At 33.9% G+C, this 22,197-nt stretch overlaps 1 protein-coding gene across 1 annotated transcript in view; it reads left to right on the forward strand.

Annotated features, from left to right (window-relative positions):
- Positions 1–4,309: 4,309 nt before the first annotated feature.
- ABCB5 (ATP binding cassette subfamily B member 5) overlaps positions 4,310–22,197 on the forward strand; it is a 109,059-nt gene continuing 91,171 nt past the window's right edge. The window contains 8 exon segments of the mRNA XM_032643026.1: positions 4,310–4,362; positions 6,496–6,550; positions 8,207–8,357; positions 10,678–10,732; positions 18,355–18,546; positions 18,632–18,803; positions 21,466–21,587; positions 21,668–21,845. Coding sequence (XP_032498917.1) covers positions 4,310–4,362; positions 6,496–6,550; positions 8,207–8,357; positions 10,678–10,732; positions 18,355–18,546; positions 18,632–18,803; positions 21,466–21,587; positions 21,668–21,845 — 978 coding nt within the window.

The following is a 22,197-nucleotide window of genomic DNA, read 5'->3' on the forward strand; positions in this document are numbered from 1 at the left end:
ACAAAAGATCATAAAGAAAAATTAACTATATCACATCTTATACACTGGAATATTACTCAGCCATAAAAAAGAATGCAATTTGCAGCAACATGGATGGACCCAGGGGTTATCATAGTAAGTGAAGTAAGTCAGACAGAGAAATATATAATTAATATGTGGAATCTTAAAATAAATGATACAAATGAACTTATATACAAAACAGAAATAGACCCACAGACAGAAAACAAACTTATGGTTACCAAAGGGAAAGGGTGGGGGAGGGATAAATTAGGAGTTGGGGATTAACATATACACACTGCTATATATAAAATAGTTAACCAACAAGGACCTACTGTATAATACAGGGAACTCTACTCAATATTCTGTAATAACCTACAAGGGAAAAGAGTCTAATATATACGTATGTGTAACTGAGTCACTTTGCTGTACATCTGAAACTAATACAGCATTGTAAATCAGCTATACTTCAATTTAAAAAAAGAAAGAAATTAAGAAAACAATCCAATTTGCCACCACATAAAAAAAAATACCTAGGAATAAACCTACCTAAGGAAGCAAAAGATCTGAAAACTATATATGCTGATGAAAGAAATCAAAGATGACACAAACAGATGGAAGGATATTCCGTATTCTTGGATTAGAAGAATCAACATTGTTAAAATGACCATACTGCCGAAAGCAATCTACAGATGCAATGCAACCCCTATCTAATTACCAATGGCATTTTTCACAGTATCAGAAAAAAAGTTCTTTTAATTTCTATGGAAACACAAAAGACCTTGAAGAGCCAAAATAATCTTGAGAAAGAAGAGTGGAGCCAGAGGAATCATGCTCCCTGACTTCAGACTATACTACAAAGCTACAGCAATCAAAACATTATGGTACTGGCATAAAAACAGATATTTAAATCAATGGAACAGGATTTACCACAATTTTCTTTTTAATTTAAATTATACAAGGGGGCTTCCCTGGTGGCGCAGTGGTTGGGGGTCCACCTGCTGATGCAGGGGACGCGGGTTCGTGCCCCAGTCCAGGAGAACCCCACATGCTGCGGAGCAACGTGAACCATGGCCACTGGGCCTGCACATCTGGAGCCTGTGCTCTGCAACGGGAGAAGCCACAGCAGTGAGAGGCCCACATACCACAAAATAAATAAATAGATAGATAGATAGATAGATAAATTATACAAGGTCCCAGGTGTTGCTGATTCTGCTGGTCTTAGGACCACACTGAGTAGTGAGGCTGCAGTATGGAGAAAAACTGTGTGTGAGTTCCTTAGGAGATGGGAAAATATCTTTTTATTTTTATAAACTAGCAGCCACATCATATAAGCTCAAAATTTGTTTTAATGAATTCATGAAGGAATAGGTAAATAAATATAATCTAATAGGGTAACTATGAGTTGTAATACAAGTCAGAATGCTTCAATGAACATAATACAGCTTTGAGCAAAGTTCAGAAAGAAATCAGAGAAGGAGGTGATTATTTACAGGTAACAACAGTGAGATAATTAAATGAATGCTTTTCATATAGGATTAATCAATGAATATTTGTTGTGCAAATGTGCCATTGACATTGAAAAGATTTATTTTACTTATTATAATTACTAACTCAGCTAACTAAAAAATATTATGGGACTAAACAATAGAAAACTGGGTATATAGACACTACCCATCTTTAAAAAGAGTGTTTTTTTAGATTTCATATATGTGCATTAGCACATGGTATTTGTTTTTCTCTTTCTGACTTACTTCACTCTGTATGACAGACTCTAAGTCCATCCACCTCATTACAAATAACTCAATTTCATTCCTTTTTATAGTTGAGTAATATTCCATTGTATATATGTGCCACATCTTCTTTATCCATTCATCTCTCGATGGACACTTAGGTCACTTCCATGTCCTGGCAATTGTAAATAGTGCTGCAATGAACATAGTGGTACATGAATCTTTTTGAACTATGGTTTTCTCAGGCTACATTCCCAGTATTGGGATTGCTGGGTCATATGGTAGCTGTAATTTTACTTTTTTAAGGAACCTCCATATTGTTCTCCAAGGTGGCTATATCAATTTACATTCCCACCAACAGTGCAGGAGGGTTCCCTTTCCTCCACACCTTCTCCAACATTTATTGTTTATAGATTTTTTAATGATGGCCATTCTGACCAGTGTGAGGTGATATCTCATTGTGGTTTTGATTTGCATTTCTCTAATGATTATTGATGTTGAGCATCTTTTCATGTGTTTGTTGGCAATCTGTATGTCTTTGGAGAAATGTCTATTTAGGTCTTCCACCCATTTTTGGATTGGGTTGTTTGTTTTTTTGATATTGAGCTGCTTGTATATTTTGCAGATTAATCCTTTGTCAGTTGCTTCATTTGCAAATATTTTCTCCCATTCTGAGGGTTGTCTTTTGGTCTTGTTTATTGTTTCCTCTGCTGTGCAAAAGCTTTTAAGTTTCATTAGGTCCCATTTGTTTATTTTTTATTTTATTTCCATTACTCGAGGAGGTAGGTCAAAAGATCTTAAAAAAACAGTGCTGATGAACCTAGTGGCAGGGCAGGAAAAAAGACGCAGACGTAGAGAACGGGCTTGAGGACAAGGGGAAGGAGAAGCTGGGACAACGTGAGAGAGTAGCATTGACATATATACACTACCAAATGTAAAATAGTTGGCTAGTGGGAAGCTGCTGCATAGCACAGAGTGATCAGCTAGATGCTTTGTGATGACCTAAAAGGGTGGGATAGGGAGGATGGGAGGGAGGCTCAAGAGGGAGGGGATATGGGGATATATGTATACTTATAGCTTATTCACTTTGTTGTACAACAGAAACTAACAACATTGTAAAGAAATTATACTCCAATAAAGATATAAAAAATAACGATAAAAAATTTTCAAAAAGAAAAGCCATCTGAGAACTAAAAATAAATAAATCTAAATTGTAACGAACTAAAAAAATTTTTTTAATTAAAAAAAAAGAGTGTTTATTTGCCTCAATGAATTTTCTTTGCTCACTTTGTTACTCAAGTACAGTATGACAAGAACACAATGTGCTTTACCTGGAAATTCACCATTGTTGTAATCAGATATTAAGGCGTGATCAGAAAATAAGCTTAGCAAAACACGGTTCTGAAAGAGCAGTTAGTTATTTGTTGAGGGGGGAAATTACACATAATTTTGGTGTAAATGAAGAGATCATGCACTTACCAAGGTAGGCCTAAATTGTTTTGGTTCCTTTTTATGAATTTATGAGTTTTATTATATAACTGTTAATTTCTATAAAGTGTAATGATTGATAGAGTTTAATTACTTACATATACGTTAAATAACAGGAGATGGTATAACATCAGTACAGCAATTATGAAGATTTCTTGTATGAAGTTATGACCATTGGTTTCCAAAACAGGAAGCATATGCCAATGTATATGTATCATGTCTTCTTCTCAAGTGCTAAAACCATTTCTGACTCATTGTGATCATTTCTTCATGGAGAAACATACTATTTGAAAGTGTATTTTACAGGTTTTTACAAAGGCTTAGGAAGTATTTAATTAATTACTAATTTCACTCTAGAGTTTAAATTTGTATTTGTTATAATCATCCTAATATAGGTAATATGTTACATGGTCTAACAAATCAGATTGAGGCAAAAACATCTCTGCATGTTTGCAATGAAATGATAGTTTATATTGATAATTGCAACTTAGGACAAGCTAAGATCCTAAAGTATCATCTAAAGGAATAAGACATTATGTTTAATATAATTTTAATAATGAGGTTTTTTACTATTCTAATTTTTAAGAGCGGTTAATTCATATATGGTAGAAGCTCTAACTGCCTTATATTTGGTGAACTAAAAACTTTAGTCCTTCAAGCTGCTGGCTAACAGAAACTACTGCATCAGTTTTTTTACAGAGAAAACTAAGCAATAGTTAATTTAAAGATTTTCATCAGTAACAATAAAATCAGGGTCAGAATAGGAATAAAATCTAACGTTCTGGGAAAACATGCGTTTTTCATGGAGTCTGGATTTCCTCCTTTTATTCCATTTCTAGAATTTTATTAGCTCCAAATGTAAGCCCAGAGTTAAGCAAAGAAGTTATAAATTCATAAAAAACTCTGAGTTGGTGAGTTAGGTAACCAGAAACTTCATTTGGAGTGGGGGGCAGGGTGAAATTCAGAAGCATGCTTTTTTAGACGCTGTTAGGGATGTAAAGAATGCTTTATATCGACTAAGTGATAAAAATTCACATCATCATGATATACTTGTTAATATTTTATTTCAGAAGCGTTACATTGTAAATAAGATGGCAAATTCTGAAAGAGTTGAAGAAATGCAAGAAAATTATCAGAGAAATAGGTAAGCTTTGCCTAAATTCTACAAAAACTGTTCTGCAACTTCAAATACACCTTACCCTTTTCTCAGCTGTAGCAAAAATGTTTATACTTTTTTTCCAAAAATAGCAGGGCTGTTGGCATTTTGCTGGACTTCAACATAATCAGTGTTACAAGTGGTTTAATAGTAAATTTAGGAAGTGTAATAGCTACAGGATTTACTGATTTAGTATTTACTTCAGATATTTATTCTTCTGAATTTCTTATAGTTTACCAGCATATAGAGAGAAAATACTTGAATATTTATGTTTTAGTTCTCCACGAATCCTTCATTCCATGTGGTACATAACAAAATATTGGATTCTGATTATTTTTTCAGTAAATAGGTGTCTATATGTGTGTTCATATGTGTGTTATAAAATTTCCTACACCTATAATTCATTAATTTAGAGATTTAAAATGGAAATGATTTAAAATCTTTAATTTCCACTTTTACCATAATAATTGTGTTATGTTTTGATGTATAAACTGTAAAACAGTAGTGAACCCCTCTAGATCACTAGTTATTTAATATTCCTGAAACAAAATTTATCAAAACAAGATAACTTACTAGGTCTTAAGCTTTAAAATCCACATCTGGGTAGGGAGAAGGGGTTGTAGCCTTTATAATCTTGAAGGAATATTTTTTTGTCATCTATGAATCATCTCAGAGAAAGCTGACCCAATACATAAGTAAATTATTAACTTCAGATGGAATAAAATTAAGTGACTTGTCATTTATCAAAGCCACCAGAACAATATGTTATAAAGCTGAAGAAAAGACTTGGAAGTTCATCCTTCTGTGACGTCTCTCTTGGAAAATTTAATCTGATCCCCTACACCCTTCTTTTAAAGTTTCATAATCTTATATGTATGTGTGTGTGTGTGTGTGTGTGTGTGTGTATAATTGACAGATTACAGATTTTCTGAAATCAATGGACAAAAATTTACATTCTTCATCTGGAACTCCTTGAAATGTGAGCTAAGAAATGAAATTTTCAATGGGGGACCAAATTCTCAGTACATTTGTTTAATGTGTGTTTAATAGAACTTCTTTCATTTAAACCTCTCAGTTGCTCTTGAGTAATTTGTTACAAAGGGTTTGAAAATTCTAATCTACCACCTCATACCCATTAGGAAGGCTACTATTAAAAATATAGTAATAAAATAAAACAGAAAATATGAAGTATTGTTGAGGATATAGAGAAATTGGAACACTTGTGCAGGGTTGGTGGGAATATAAAATGATGCAGCTACTATGGAAAACAGTATGGTGGTTCCTCAAGAAATTAAAAATAGAATTACCACATGATCCAGCTTTTCTACTCCTGGATACAAAAGAATTGATAACAAGGACTTAGAGAGATATTTGTATACCCATATTCATAGCAGCATTATTCACAATAGCCAAAAAGTAGAAGAAACCTAAGTGTTCATTGCTGGTGAATGAATGAACAAAGTGTGGGATATATATATATACACACACAATGGAATAGTATTCAGCCTTAAAAAGGAGGAAAATTCTGACATGTGCTACAACATGGATAAGACTTGAAGGCATTATGCTAAGCGAGCTAAGCCCTTCATAAAAAAAACAAAATACTGTATGATTCCACTAAAATGAAGTACCTATAGAAGTCAGATTCCTAGAGACAGAAAGTACAATGATGATTGCCAATGGCTATGGGGGATGAGTTATTTAATGGGTATAGAGTTTCAGTTTGGCAAGATAAGAGTTCTATGGGTGGGTGATGGTGAAGGTAGCACAACGGTGCGATTGTACTTAATACCACTGAACTACACACTTAAAAATAGTTAAGATGGTAAGTTCTATGTTATGTGTCTTTTATCACAATAAAAAAAAAAATTCTACTCCAGATGTGTGTTTTCAGTTGTTACCTAAATAATGTAGAGACAACCAGTGATGACTTAAACTTTCCCAGTGATTATACTAAAAATCTTTGTACTGTCTATCATTAAGTTTGCTTTTAAAGTGTCAGTGTTGATATGAACTGGTTACCAATGAGTGAAATTTGACACTTCAACACAATTTTAATTAGAAAATTTTGCAAATTATATTCACATGGTAATCTTTCCATTGTAAACATTTGTTTTCCAGAAAACTGCAAGAACTGCCTAAAGTAAGACAGCAAGTTGTTGGACCTATTGAGAAAGTAAGTGAAATTAGTTAGAAAATATGTCTATGTATCAGAAAATTTTAGAGAATTGTCAGAAGTGCATAGAATGGTTGTTTTTGTTTGATAATTTACATCTATTTGGGGAAAAGGGGAATTTTAAGAAAAGAATTCATTAAACTATTATTTCCAATAGGAAAAATATCAATATATATAAATAACCCATAAGTTCCACAATAAGAGATAATAAAAATAACATAATATCCATACAATGATCCAATTTTGCCCAAAAAAGCATGTATATGTGTGTATGTGTGTGCAGGCAAGTGTGTGTGTGTGTGCTGCATAAATGTTATCAGAGGTTATTTCTCAGTAGTGGGGAATTATGAGTGACTCTTCCTATTGTATGTTTACATTTCAGTATTTTCCAATGATAATACATTGAAATGAGTTGCTTTTATTATTTTTAAAATGTTATAAATCCTTTTAAAATAAAAAAAATCACATAAATATTTTATAAATCCTATGCATCAAAAAGTGTGGCAGCACAATTCTTTGGGACTATGTTCAAGGAACATTTTCAGACGTGTTCCTAAAACATCACCTCCACCGACCCTAATCTCTATGTCAACCTGGTTGTCATTGTCATTAGAAATACATAGGCAGCAGTGCCTGTTTTTTCAAAAGTCAAAAATTTAAAAACTTGGAAAGTAGCAGAGCATGACAAGCTTTATCAAGGAGATAACACACTATTCTAGGGGAAGGTGGAGGAGCAGATACCTTCTTATCGTCTGTAGTACTGAGTACAATGCTATGGCAGTTACTCCATAAATATTTATTAGCTATTGCATGAGTGAATGGAAAAACATGAAATTTTCTCAATATCCATTCATAAAATATGTACTAAGTTCCTTTTGCTGCTATTCAAATCTAATTTTATTTCAATACCTTATATGTTTTATCTTGACCTCTCTCAGTAAGATAAGTAATCCACTTTTTCAAGTTTTGTTCATGTTTTGGTTTTGGAATAGTGCTGTAGGGACCCATTATAGCATAGAATACAAAGTGTTCACTATTTGACCTTCAGGCATTCCTTTCTCATTCCAAACAGCCTTAAAATTATCATAGACCCTTACTTACAGGATAGATGTTGTCCTGGATACAAAAAATTTGAGGAATTTAAAATAAGGATGAAAAATATGATTCATTACATTTGGTGAACTAATTTTTACTAGATAGTTACTGTTCTCTGCACTTAGTTGTGTCATTGATGTTACGTTGATACACCTAGGGCACTGAAAATTTGAAGATCAACTTTCATAAGGCAAGATATTTCATTAAGCCAAGATATTGTCATTACAGACTTTTCAAATATCATAATTTATTTCAGAATCAACCAAATGGAAGGAAGTTTCTGATTTATATGCACAACTGACCTGACTTGTGTCACAGATCTACAATTTGTACTGATTTTTCTACCTTATTTTTCAATAGTTTCTCCAAAGTACATTGTAAATCTTTAAGATCAGGGGCTTTTTTTTACTTTATATATAAATACTTATCCATGATCTTATACATTTATTTGCCCTCTTAATTTGTAAAATAACATTTACTTGATGGCAAAAACTGTAGGTTGGTTTTTGGTGTTTGTTTTTAACAGCTGTCATGCTACCATGTTTTATTTGTTTTCCTCAGTTTCGCTTTGCTGATGGACTGGACATCACACTCATGATCCTAGGATTACTAGCATCACTAGTAAATGGGGCCTGTCTTCCTGTAATGTCACTGATTTTAGGAGAAATGAGTGACAGCCTTATCAGTGGATGTCTAGTCAAAACCAACACAAGTGAGTACAATATTTACTTTTCTATATTGCTTTTATTCTATACTTTTCTATATTCTATATTGCTATAGTCTATAGGGACTCAAAAGCATTAAATAAAACAAACATTAAACTCATAATACAGATTATTTTCTTGTCAAACAATATCTATATAATATTTAAGTCCTTTATACTTCTGTATTGCCAGGGACCAAAGAACCAAAATCTGTATTTGTCAAAATTCTTCAAAGAAACAGAACCAATACAATGTGTGTGTGTGTGTGTGTGTGTCTGTGTGTGTGTTTATGTAGAGAGAGAGGGAGAGAGAGACAGATTTTAAGAAATTGGTTCACACAATTATGGAAGCTGGCAAGTCCAAAATCTGTAAGGTGAGTTGGCAGGCTGGAGACCGTCTGTGCCCTGTGGCCTCTCCCGCTGCCGAGCACAGGCTCGGGACGGGCAGGCTCAGCGGCCATGGCTTATGGGCCCAGCAGCTCCACGGCATGTGGGATCTTCCCAGACCGGGGCATGAACCCGTGTCCCCTGCATCGGCTGGTGGACTCTCAACCACTGCGCCACCAGGGAAGCCCCCTATTTGACTTTAAATACTAATTCATACCCTCTTATTTTCCACCCAAAGCCTAATTTTTCAAATGCCCTAGTCTTGTTTAGGTGAATAAATCCATAGCTTCCATCTTCCATGTGTCTTCCTGTCTACACAGTTATTAATTTTTTGATATTTTAATGACAGAAGGTAACGATGCCACTTCGTTAAACAAATGGAACTGCCAATTCATTGAGCAGATATTTATTGATTGCGAAATATGTCTCTCTCTCTCTCTCTCTCTCTCTCTCTCTCTCTCTGTGAATGAGTGAGTGAAGAAAGGGAAGGAGGGAGGGAGGGAAGGAGGGCAGGAGGGAGAAAGAATAAACCTAGCAACCTAAGGCAGTCTGTTTAGGAGTACTCCTTTGGTTAGGTTTGCTCTATAATTGATTGCTTTGTCAGTTTTAGATAGAATAGTCAATACATACCTGACTGATACTACTGAATTTTAATTTTGTTTTTGTTTAAGCCTTCTCCATGTTTCTTGAGTTTCATTGTGTGTTTTTTCAAATGTAATGAACACATAAAGAGGTTGATGAAGATTTAGATAAATGTATGGATATTACTGGTATAACATTATTAAAGAGAAGTGAAGATATTAAGGCATATGTCGTCAACCTTCTAGCATTTGTTTTCTAAAGAATAACAGAGGAAGATTTTTTTGCTCCTACCATTGAAAATATGAATAGTAACTATCATATTGATCAGAGGCCCATTTTTATGCCAGCACCGAACTTCTGCACATTCTACGTCTATTAATATAATCTCCAAAATGACATTATGTCATTTTAGTGTGACTGTAGGAACCACTTTTAGAAACAATATGTATTCTCTTTATTAACTCAGTTAAATTTCATTAAAACTTTCTACTGAGTTTTAATACTTCTATGTCAATTCTGATATTTGTGATAAGCTGCTTTAAAAATGCTTCCTGCCACAATTCCAAAAATGGAACAAAGGAAAAATGATTGTTTGCACATAAATAAAGATCATAGACATCATCATATGTGATGATACTGTGGTTATGTAAGATACGAAGAACATGTTGTCTGCAATTTATTACAAATGTTTATTATGGCCATTTAAGAAAGAAAATTATGATAGTTGATATCAACCACTGTTTTGTGCTTCTGGTAAAATTACAACCTTGGTATACTAATTAATGTATGAAGTAGATTTTGCTAGAATATATATAGAAAAGTTTACATTGCAAACTGGTAAACCAAGGATTATTTAAATACCATTTTATGATGTTGCTATCCTTGTTATACCCAGCAAATTTCGATGAGCTTCTTTTAAATTTTTCTTGTGACTCCTACCTCTACAACTTTCATTTGTGTTCTTGCTTTTCTTGGACTTTCTAAATTACTCCCTGGAGTATCTCAAACTGAATTCTAAATGCATCATTTTGACAGGAAAGGAAAATTCTATTACTATTACTTACGTACCTGTTACCTGAAATCAGAGATGTCCTAAAGAATTCTTTCCACTTATGAGCTACATGGTTAATATTTCCTTATAATTTTTCATGTTGCATGTGTGCTTCTTGAGACCGGAGAGAACAATTTCAAATTTTAGGTTAAAGAATAGAAAATAAGATGATCATTAACCAGTGTGTAGTCATTAAGTCCATTTTCTTGAGAAGGGACCATATTTGGTTTGGAGGGCTATGTATAAAAGACATCATGGCCAATTATAAATTTATTAATTTCCTTTATAATTAAAAAAACTTTTTTACAGCAAATTATTGGAACTGTACTCAGTCTCAAGAGAAGGTGAATGAAGATATGATTGTGTAAGTCCAAATGAAATGTTAATATCATATTCATTGCATGCTGCTTTATTCAGTATTTATAAGGAAGAAAGCTGAAATGTTTGATCATTAATATTGCATATAAATGAGTAAAGCAAACATGTCCTCTTCTTTTGTTTGGTATAGAAAATATAATTACACAATTATAATTGTGTAACTATAATTTTTTCTCTACTTGAAAGGTATATAAGTTCATATGCTTTCAGTTTTGACAAAATTGTCATCAATAGAAATGTTGTTTTGGGATTTGCATTTTTATATAAATTTTGTTTCCTAGAACTGAAGGTACATAACCTAGAGGTTAAATGACTACTTTTTCCTTTTTAAATTTTTTTCTTACAAAACTTACAGAAAAATGCCACTTCTGTAAACTTTAAAAGCCAGGAAGATGTGTGCAACAAATAGTAAAATTAAAAAATAAATAAAAAGAGTAAAGTTTTATTCAGGCTAATTTTGGAGACTAATTATTCAGACTATTATAGTAAAGTTGTATTCAGACTACAAATTGTAAAGTCTGAAATAGATAATTTATAGGGACATTTTGTTTTTGTTGGCTTGTATATTAAGCAATATGCTTTACTTTGTCACATGTGTTGAGTTTGTTAGAGAAATGCAAACTTACTGAGTATATTCGCTGGATTTCAGTAGTGTCTCACTGAAACTAACAGAGTCTTATCAGACCTAAGTGATCTCTTAATCTTTTCCCCAAAAAATGAAGCCTCCATCCTATGCAACCCCAAGAGACATCCATCACATTGTAGTGACACCCTCTGGGCCATAATTCTTGACCTTCCACACTGTTAGCCACAGCCTCATGTGACTACTTAATCTTCAATTAATTAGATAAAATTGAAAATTCAGTTTCTCATTCTCAGTCACTTGCCAAGTGCTCAAGTCACATATGGCTGGCTGCCATATTGTACAGCACAAATATGGAACATTTTCTTCATCACAGAACATTCTATTGGACAGTGCTGCTCTGGACTACAGTGTGAATAATGCTGCCTCAAGTTGTGCTTTGCTGTAGTCTCAACTTTCTTTGAGGGAAAGTTTCTATTTTTTAGCACTTTTTACATAAAGTGTATTTATGTTGCATCTTTTAAAAATTCCTGATTAGGATCCAGGAACTGCCTTCTGCTGAATTCTAGTCTTACAATATTAAAGCAGGGTTCTGATGTTATAATCATTAAGTATGAGTTTCTTACAAAAAAGTTTGGAACTTTTAAAAATAGGGGCATCTATCTTAAAAACAGATAATAAAAGGGAGAATAAGGTATGTCTATGTAATCTATGTATGGTTATTAAGAGATTACTAAACTTATAAGGAAACATTCTTAACGTTTATAATGTTGTATTTGTTATGCTGTTGTTTCTCAAACCAGTGTACTGTTTTGGAAATATTTGAGGTATATGGTGAAGGAGGGTTCCATAGTCAAAATGGTTCAGAAAACACTGTATATGACAGCCTCCTTGGATACACTTAGGACAGATAAGCATACTTAAGGCTCAATATAATCAAAGTTTTCCAAACCTGTTTGACTATGGAAACTAAACATCCTGCTGAGCTAATGTTTTGATGAACACATTTCTGGGAAACCTTGTTTTATATAACTTTTTTGGTGGGGATAAGATAATACCTCTTACATCTATAATAATCAAGAACTGAAAATTTTTATTTTACCTATTTTCCAAATACAATGACTCATGGTTTTATGTAATTTTAATGTTTTAATGTTGTCTGTGCCTTTGTCTTACTTATCAGACAATTATTCTGAAAATAAGATTCCTCCTTTGCAATCAATCCGCATTTCCACCCCAGACCCAAGCAACTTCTTATCTGCTATCTTTAAAGCTTTGCATTTTTTAGACATTACATGTGCTTGGAAACATACATGTAGGGTTTTGCACCTGGCTTCTTTTATTAAGTGTAATGATTTCGAGGTTCATCCATGTTATGATGTATATCAGTAGTTTATTCCTTTTTATTGCTTAATAATAATCCATTGCAAGGATATATCATATTTTGTTTATCTGTTCACCAGATGATGGATTTCTGGAGTGTTTCCATTTCTTTGCTATTTAAAAATAATGAATCTATGAACACTGATATATAAATCTTTGTGTGGACATATGTTTTTATTTCTCTTGGGTAGATACCTAGGAGTAGAATTGCTGGGTCACGTGGTAAGTTTATGTTTACCTTTTAAGAAACTGCCAAACTGTTTTCCAAAGTGGATATATCATTTTACTTTCCCACCACGATGTGTAAGTGTTCCAGTTTCTCCACATCTTCACCAACACTTGTTATTGTCTTTTTTATTATAGCTGTTGTGTAGGTATGACGTGGTATCGTATTGTGACTTTAATTTGCATTTCCCTAATGAGCAATTTTTTATATACTTTTTAAGCATTCATATATTTCTTTGGTGAAGCGCATATTAAGATATTTTGCCTGTTTTATTGTGTTGTTTGTCTTAATGTTGAATTCTGAAAGTTCTTTGTAAATTCTAGATACAAGTTCTTTGTCAGATATATGATTGGCATATATTTTCTCCTAATGTGTGGCTAGTCTTTTCAGTTTCTTAAAGATTTCTTTTGAAACAGAAAAGTTTTAAATTTTGATTAGGTACAGTTTACCAAGTGTTTCTTTTATGGATTTTCCTTTTGGATTTAAGAATTCTTTGCATAGGATCGTGAAGATTCTCGTCTACATTTTCTTCTAGAAATTTCAACATTTTAGCTCAGACACTTAGGTCTATGATCCATTTTGAGTTCATTTTTGTGACTGTTGTGAGGTAAGGGCCTCACTTCTTCTTTGCACTTCTTTTTTTCATTTGTCCCAGACTGTTTCTTGAAAAAACCATTTTTTCTACATTGAATTGCCTTGGCACCTTTGCTAAAATTCACATGCCCATAAATGTAAGGGCTAGCTTCTGTTCTCTCATTTTTGTTGCATTTATTGACAGTCTATCCTTATGCTGGTATCACACCGCCTTGAGTACTATAGTTTTAGAGTTTAAATAAATAAATAAATAAATTTTTAAAAATCAGGAAATGAAAGTCCCCCAACTTCAATCTTCTTTTTAGACATTTTATTTCCACATATATTTCTACACATATTTTGGGATTACTCTTCAACTTCTGCAAAATAGCCTGCTGGGAGTTTGACAGGGATTAATTGAATCTATAGATTAATTTTGGAAGATTGTCATCTTAACAACATTGAGTCTTCCAATTCATTTATTCAGATCTTCCTTAATTTCTGCCAACAATATTTTGTAATTTTCGGTGTACAAGTCTTTATTTTCTCCTTTACATTTGATCTTTAACCCAGTTTTCTCTTACAATATTGCAAACATTTTCCCCACAACATTAAAAAAAGTTCAGTAAGATTTCTATTAAACCTATAGTGTTCTATGCTGTCCTTGAACAGTCCCTCTTATTAGAAAACAGTCAATTATCGTTATTGTAATAATTATGTTCTATTAAAGTCATCATGAACACTGAATGAGCAAATACTGAACCATTGCTTCCTGGTTTCTATGAACCTCCAGTCACAACATTTTCATCAATCGATTATCATTGAACTCACGGTCATCAGCACTATAACTCATGTCTGAACGACGCTTAACTAACACATGTATTTTCATGTGCCATAGGGCACATCACTGCTTCCTTGGACTTAGGAACACTAGACAGCACTTCAGCATGCTTCTTGAGAGTCGTTTTAAACAGTGAAAACATCAACAAAAGGCACAAAAATTAGAAAAACTTGCCACTACCTAGATGACAAAAATGACACTTGTTTACAGTATGAGGGCACAAACAAAAAAGCATAGTGTTGCCTTGTTCAGCCTGAGCTGGGAGTACCTGTGTTGGGTGACTCAAAATTTTTGCCACTCTACACATGTCCATAAATAACAATGAAAACAACAAAAATTGATTTTTGGATTACAAATAAATTTCATTGAGCAGGCACATTTGCCAACACAGAATCTGGGAATAATGAGACTCAAGTGTATGATCCTCTGTGCTTTTCTTGGTACTTAACTCTCCTGGATTTCCAACTACCTCATTGGCCACTTCTCAGCTTTCTTTATTGGCTCTTTGCCTTCATCTTAAACTCTACCATGTTTGGAGAGTCCCTGAGCTCAGTCCTTTGTCCTCTTTTTTATCTATACTTTATTCTGTGTCCCTGTGGATGATCTCAGCCAATACTTTGTTTTAATTGCCACCTATAAGCTGGTGACTTTCAAATTTCCATCTCCAGCCTATACCCCTCTCCAGCACCTCCGTCTCTCATTTTCAACTTCTTACTTGATAACCACTTTGATGTTTAATATGCATGTCAGACTTATGTCTAAATCAAAACACTTGATATCTCCTGCAAATCTGTCCCTGTCTCAGTCTCCCACATCTATAAATGGCACCCCATTCACTTAGTTGCTGAAAACAAAATCTAAGGAGTTATCCTTACTTTCTTCCCTTCCTGCATTCCTCACATCCATTACATTAGCAATTCTTGTTTGTTGTTGTATTTCCAAAATATATCTAGAATCTGTCTACTTCTTGGCAATCAGCTTCTACCATCTACATCCAAGCTTCCATCCTTCTCACCTTGACCACTGCAATAACCTCCTAAGTAAACTGTCTGTTTTGCTTTGTTGTAACCTCCATCCATTCTCCACAGAGGACCCAGACTAATATTTTTAAAAGTTGAATAGATAAGAACATTCTACGCTTAAATGGTCTTATGTTTCTCTTGGAAGAAAACCTGTACAACGCACCATAGCTAAGAGCCCTATGATATGCCAAATTCTCCAGCCTCATAATTTCATAACTCTTTGGACTTCTTTTCTTCTGGGAACATGCTAAGCTCTTTCCTGCCTCTGACCTTACTACTTGCTGTTCTCTGTCCCTGGAATGCTCTTCTTCTTGCGTTTTTATGGCTGGCTCCATTTCTCCTTTTGGATCCCAGCCATAATATCATTTCCTCAAAGAAATTTTTCTTAATCACTCTTTTTATCTTCACTAGCTCTCCCAACTCACCTTTACCCACCAGTTATTCCATGACTTATCACCCTGTTTACTTTGCACATAAAACAACCTAAAATTCTTTTTCTTTGTGTGTTGTCTGTCTCCTCACACAGGAATGTAAACTCTTCATGAATAGAGACTTCTTATCTTGCTCTTGACTGTATTTATTTCTAGAACTTCATACTAGTGGGCACCCAGTATAGGTCTATTAAATGATTACATTTCTTTTTCTTTTTAACTGAAGTAACATTGGTTTATAATGTTATATAAGTTTCATTATATTATAACAAAACATTATAATTCAACTTCTGTATATACTACAGCATACTCACCACCAAAAGTTTAGCTTCCATTCATCACCACACAGTTGACCCCCTTCACCCATTTCACCCTCTTCCCATTCCCTTCCCCTCTGGTAATCACTACTCTGTTCTCTGTATCTATGTGTTAGTTTTTTGTTTTGCTTTGTTTGTTCATTTATTTTGCTTTTTAAAAATATTCCATATATGAGTGAAATCATGCAGTATTTGTCTATCCCCATCTGACTTATTTCACTTAGCATAATATCCTCAAGGTCCATCCATGTTGCTGCAGATGGAAAGATTTTTTTCTTTTTTATGGCTGAGTAGTATTCCTGTGTGTGTGTGTGTGTGTGTGTGTGTGTGTGTGTGTGTGTATACCACATCTTCTTTAGCCATTCATCCATCGGTGGGCACTTAGATTGTTTTCATATCTTGGCTTTATATATTTTTGGATGTAAATAATGCTGTAATGAATGTAGAGGTGCATATATCTTTTCAAATTAGTGGTTTTGACTTCTTCAGATAAATACCCAGATTGGAATAGCTGGATCATATGATAGTTCTATTCTTAATTTTTTGAGGAATCTCCATACTGTTTTCCATAGTAGTTTCACCAATTTAAATTCCCACCAGCAGTGCACAAGGGTTCCCTTTTCTCCACATCCTCGCCAACACTTGTAATTTCTTGTCTTTGTATAATAGCCATTCTGATGGAAGTGAGGTGATATCTCATTGTGGGTTTTTTTTTTTTTTTTTGCGGTACGTGGGCCTCTCACTGTTGTGGCTTCTCCCGTTGCGGAGCACAGTCTCTGGACGCACAGGCTCAGTGGCCATGGCTCACGGGCCCAGCCACTCCGCGGCATGTGTGATCTTCCCAGACCGGGGCACGAACCCGTGTCCCCTGCATCAGCAAGCAGACTCTCAACCACTGCGCCACCAGGGAAGCCCTCATTGTGGTTTTGATTTACATTTCCCTGATGATTAGTGATGTTGAACATCTTTTCATGTGTCTCTTGGCCATCTGTATGCATTCTCTGGAAAAATGTCTACTGAGATCCTCTGCCTATTTTTTAGTTGGGTTGTTTGTTTTTTTCTTGTTGATGTTTATGAATTCTTTATATATTTTGGATGTTAACCCTTTATCGGATATATGACTTGCAGATATCTTCCTCCGTTCAGTAGGTCATCTTTTCATTTTGTTGATAATTTCCTTTGTTGTACAAAACATTTTAGTTTGGTGTAGTCCCATTTGTTTATTTGAAAGGTTGTCTGATTCTAAGAATTTATCCATTTCTTCTAGGTTGTCCAATTTGTTGGCAAATAGCTGTTCATTATATTCTCTTATAATCCTTTGTATTTCTGTGGTATCTTGTGATTTCTCCTCTTTTGTTTCTGATTTTGTTTATCTGAGCCTTCTCTTTTTTCTTAGTGAGTCTAGCTAAAGGTCTGTCCATTTCGTTTATCTTTTCAAAGAACCAGCTCTTAGTTTCATTGATCTTTTCCATTGTCTTTTTAGTCTTTATTTCATTTATTTCTGCTCTGATTTTTATTATCTCTTTCCTTCTACAGACTTTGGGCTTCATTTGTTTTCTTTTTCTAGTTCCTTTAGGTGTTAAGCTAGATTATTTATTTAAGATTTTTCTTGTTTATAGGCCTACTTCCCCTTAGTACCCCTTAGTATCACATTTGCTGCATTCCATAGGTTTTGTTATGAAATGACTACATTTCTTATCTGGTCTCCAACTGGTAGCTATTTAGAATGTTTTCAATTTTATGTATTATAATTAATGCTATAATGAACAGTCATTTAGATTAATCTTTGTACATATTTCCTTAGGGTAAATTCCTTAAGTTGAATTTTGGATTTTAAGTATATGTATTTAAAGAGTTTTATAAAATGCTTTTGACTACTATCATTTCTTTACCCTCCTTTTCCACATACAGCTATCATAATTACATCAATGTAACATTTTCAAATGAAAGTATTAAAAATATGGACAGAAGCTGTAAGTAGCAAATATGTTTTGAAATGCTAATCTTTGCTAATAGTATAAGAGAGACATACTCTAAACATCTTACAAGGGTAACCTAGATTCCTACATCAGCATACTTCAGTCTTTCTCATGGTGGTTTATTTTTAGTTATCTTATAGGCTTTAGCCCAAATACTCTTAATCAAATATTATGACAGATTTCATTTTTTTGGTAACAAGGGAAAAAAGTTGTGCTTCAGTCTCACTAAAATTTACAATAATCTTTTTTTCAGGTTGATCCTGTATTATGTTGGAATAGGAGTTACTGCCTTGGTTTTTGGCTACATACAGATTTCCTTTGGGGTTATGACTGCAGCTCGACAGACCAAGAGAATTCAAAAACAGTTTTTTCATTCAATTTTGTCTCAGGACACCAGCTGGTTTGACAGTTGTGGCATCGGTGAACTTAATACTCGCATGACTGAGTAAGAGGATGGATATGCATTTTATCAACTTTGTTCTCATATATGATGTATAAATGACTTAACTGCATTTATTTTCTTGTTTCAGTGACATCAACAAAATCATTGATGGTATTGGAGACAAGATTGCTCTGTTGTTTCAAAACATGTCTACCTTTTCTGTTGGCCTGGCGATTGGTTTGGTGAAGGGCTGGAAACTCATCCTGGTGACTCTGTCCACATCACCTCTTATAATTGCTTCAGCAGCCATGTTTTCTAGGGTAGGCAAGATGACTAATGTAGTGTTAACTGGAAGCAGGAATGTGAACTAGATATTTTACTGAGTTTGTATAAAAAAGAAGGCATTTCTATTTTTTTCCCTGTGTCCCAAAATAGGAAGGAATATTAACTACCTTTCTATCTTCAAGTTATTTGGCTACAGTGAGGTTTGGTTTTAATACCTTACTAACATTTTAAAACATTCCACTTCATTTAGAACCTAATGCCGTTTCAAATAATAGCATGGATAAAGCTTTATGCTGTTATACATTGAATGCTGGGAAAGCCTTGTGTTGTCTAAATTCCCAGATAAATGTGTTTCAGTTCATTTCACTAGAACAGAATGAGACAATCCTAAAACAGTAAACACCTGAGCTATTATGTGACTATTTTATGTCAGCCATTTCAAGTTTATATTTTTATAAAGCTCTGAATTAACATTTAAATTGTCTGCTAATGTATATTTTTGTGTAGTATGTAAATCTCTTTCAATTTTTTAAAACAAACTTTGTATTTACATGTAAATTATATTTTTAGCACTGTTATACTGTATTAATCTTAATCTCTTTACAAGATATTAGTCTATTTACAGCCTGGTTTTGAAACCAATGCTCTTTGTGCAAGGCAAAATATATATATCTCTGCCAATATAGTTCTACCAATGTGTATACCCATTTCCTAGATTGGAGGCACAGTGTATTCTTAAGAGATGGAGTTTTGTTTTGTTTTGGGGTTTTTTTGGAGTTAAAAAATTTTCAAAGCCAGTTGTTCTTTATGGAAGTCAAAGCCATAAAATTCGCTGAGTTTATTTGCTAGCAACATACAAATTCAACCAAACAAGAATTTTCAGCAACAAAAATATTCTGTGTTTGAATAATTCCTTCACAATAGACTTGCAGATCTTTATTTAGCATGACTTCTAGTGTTGACCTTGTAACCCTTGTCAAAATCTTCATCCCCAGCTTATTTGAAATGAGGACCCCCCAGTAGGAAGATTACCCACAATATGTTACTAAAATCAGAGACTTAACTGCCCAAGATGTGAAGTGGACAATGAGATTTAAAAGGACAGCAGTGGGGAAACTAAAGTCTGCTATTGTTGTTAACTAATTGCAAGTAGGAAGCAAGTAAAGTCAAAATTATCTAAATGACTAAAGAAGCCAGACTGGATGGTTTCTAGCATCCTTCAGTTCAATTTAATTGGGCAAACACATATTGAATACTGGCTATGTACAAGGTTTTGTGCTATGTGCAGCTTCCCCTCCAGTGATAGCTGTCTTTATTAAGTGAAATCAGTAAATAATGAGTATTACTCAGTTTATACTACCTTCTGCTTTAACAAACATCTGTGCATGTCTTACATAAAATTAGTTCCAATTATGTGGAATGTATTTTGAAAATGGATAGATTTGTTATATGAGCAAGCTGTAGTTACAGACTCACAACTCTGAAGACAATTTCCTTTCTTCCTTTCATTGAATTCTTATGCTAATTACTAAATTAAATCCTTTACCAATTAAAGGAATAGTAAGTGGGGTGTATAATAAAGAAAAAGGCACATTCTGTATTAAAATTTTTGATAAATCTGGTAAACCTGACGAATATCACCAAGAATGATAGTCTCCTCTCTCTCTCTCTCTCTCTCTCCCTCTCTCGCTCGCTCTCTCTCTCTCTCTCTCTCTCTCTCTGTCTCTCTCTAAAATCTCACATTTTACTATGTGGCGATACAGCATTTACTAGGCAGGCTGCATTATATAGTATTAGTTTCAGGAGTCATATTCCTCTTCATGCCACAACTCTGTGACTCATACTCTCTGGAAGTCTTGTTTTTTACATAATAACAAATCAAATCAAGTCACATCAGGCACACTGATTTCCAGGGTGCACATAAGAACTGTGGCCCTAATATCCTTCTCCAAATCAAATTTTTCCAAATTGTATTAATATAGATACTCATTTTCTAAGCTTTTAAAAGCACAGAGAAAAAACAGTGAAGCTCTATTAGAAGGAAAAATAGAGATTTAGACTCTAGGTTACGTTAAGCTAAGCTTGTTCACTGCGGTGAGGCTTTAAAAAGTCAATACCCGTGACCATTGGTTTCCTCATTTGCAAACTGATGGGGTTAGAATAAGTGATAAGTACCTTTTCAATAGTAAAATGTTGTTATTCTAGATTCTACCTGAATTGAATTCTCTGCACCTTGTTACTACCCCAGGTTATTCTTTTTTTTTTTTTTTTTTCCTGATAATCAATCACACTTTAATTTTTTACTGGGGTATAATTTACAATGTTTTGTTAGTTTCAGGTGTAAAGCAACATGAATCTGTTATACATATACATATATCTACTCTTTTTTAGCTTCTTTTCCCATATAGGCCATTACAGAGTATTGAGTAGAGTTCCCTGTGCTATACAGCAGGTCCTCATTAGTTATCTATTTTATATATAGTAGTGTGTATGTGTCATTCCCAATCTTCCAATTTATCCCTCCCTTCCCCTTCCCCCTTGGTAACCATAAGTTTATTTTTTATCTGTAACTCTACTTCTGTTTTGTAGATAAGTTCATTTGTTGCCTTTTTTTAGATTCCACATATATGTGATATCATATGATATTTGTCCATCCCAGGTTATTCTTTGGTTAACTGTGGTCTTTGTTTATTACAGATAGTTATCTCATTGTCCAGTAAGGAATTAAATGCTTATTCCAAAGCTGGGGCTGTAGCAGAAGTCTTGTCATCACTCTGAACAGTCATAGCCTTTGGGGCCCAGGAAAAAGAAATTCAAAGGTCTGTTCCTTTAATTATGATAATATCTGCTTGGTTTTATTTTCCCCCAAGGCTATTATATTGTGTTTTGTCTTTTTAAGATATACTCAGAATCTAAAAGATGCAAAGAATGTTGGCATGAAAAAAGCTATAGCTTCGAAACTCTCTCTTGGTGCTGTGTACTTCTTTATGAATGGAACCTACGGACTTGCTTTTTGGTATGGAACCTCCTTGATTCTTAGTGGAGAACCTGATTATACCATCGGAACTCTCCTTGCTGTAAGTCTTATTTGAGAACAAAGGTAACTGGCCTGGATAATATTTTCTTACCTAGAATTTATTAAAAATTTCTCTCTGAATGACTGAATGTTTGAAGATGAGTGTTTTTAATAAACAAATATTTGTTTCCTTCAAATGATTTGTATATACCTTTAAATTATAGTTATACATTGGCAGGATTTACTCATCCTGCATGCTTAGTGTCTTCTAAAAGCATGATGTTTTTAAAAGAATCATAATTGAATTCTCCACTGGGAGATAGAGTTGTCTTAATCCAGAAGTCAAAAAGAGCAGCCTCTAGTGAGACTGCTTCCTTTCCATCTTGCTGAGATAAGAGAGAGCTCTACATTCA

This window comes from Phocoena sinus, chromosome 9 (genome assembly GCF_008692025.1).
Source record: "Phocoena sinus isolate mPhoSin1 chromosome 9, mPhoSin1.pri, whole genome shotgun sequence".
NCBI lineage: Eukaryota > Metazoa > Chordata > Mammalia > Artiodactyla > Phocoenidae > Phocoena > Phocoena sinus.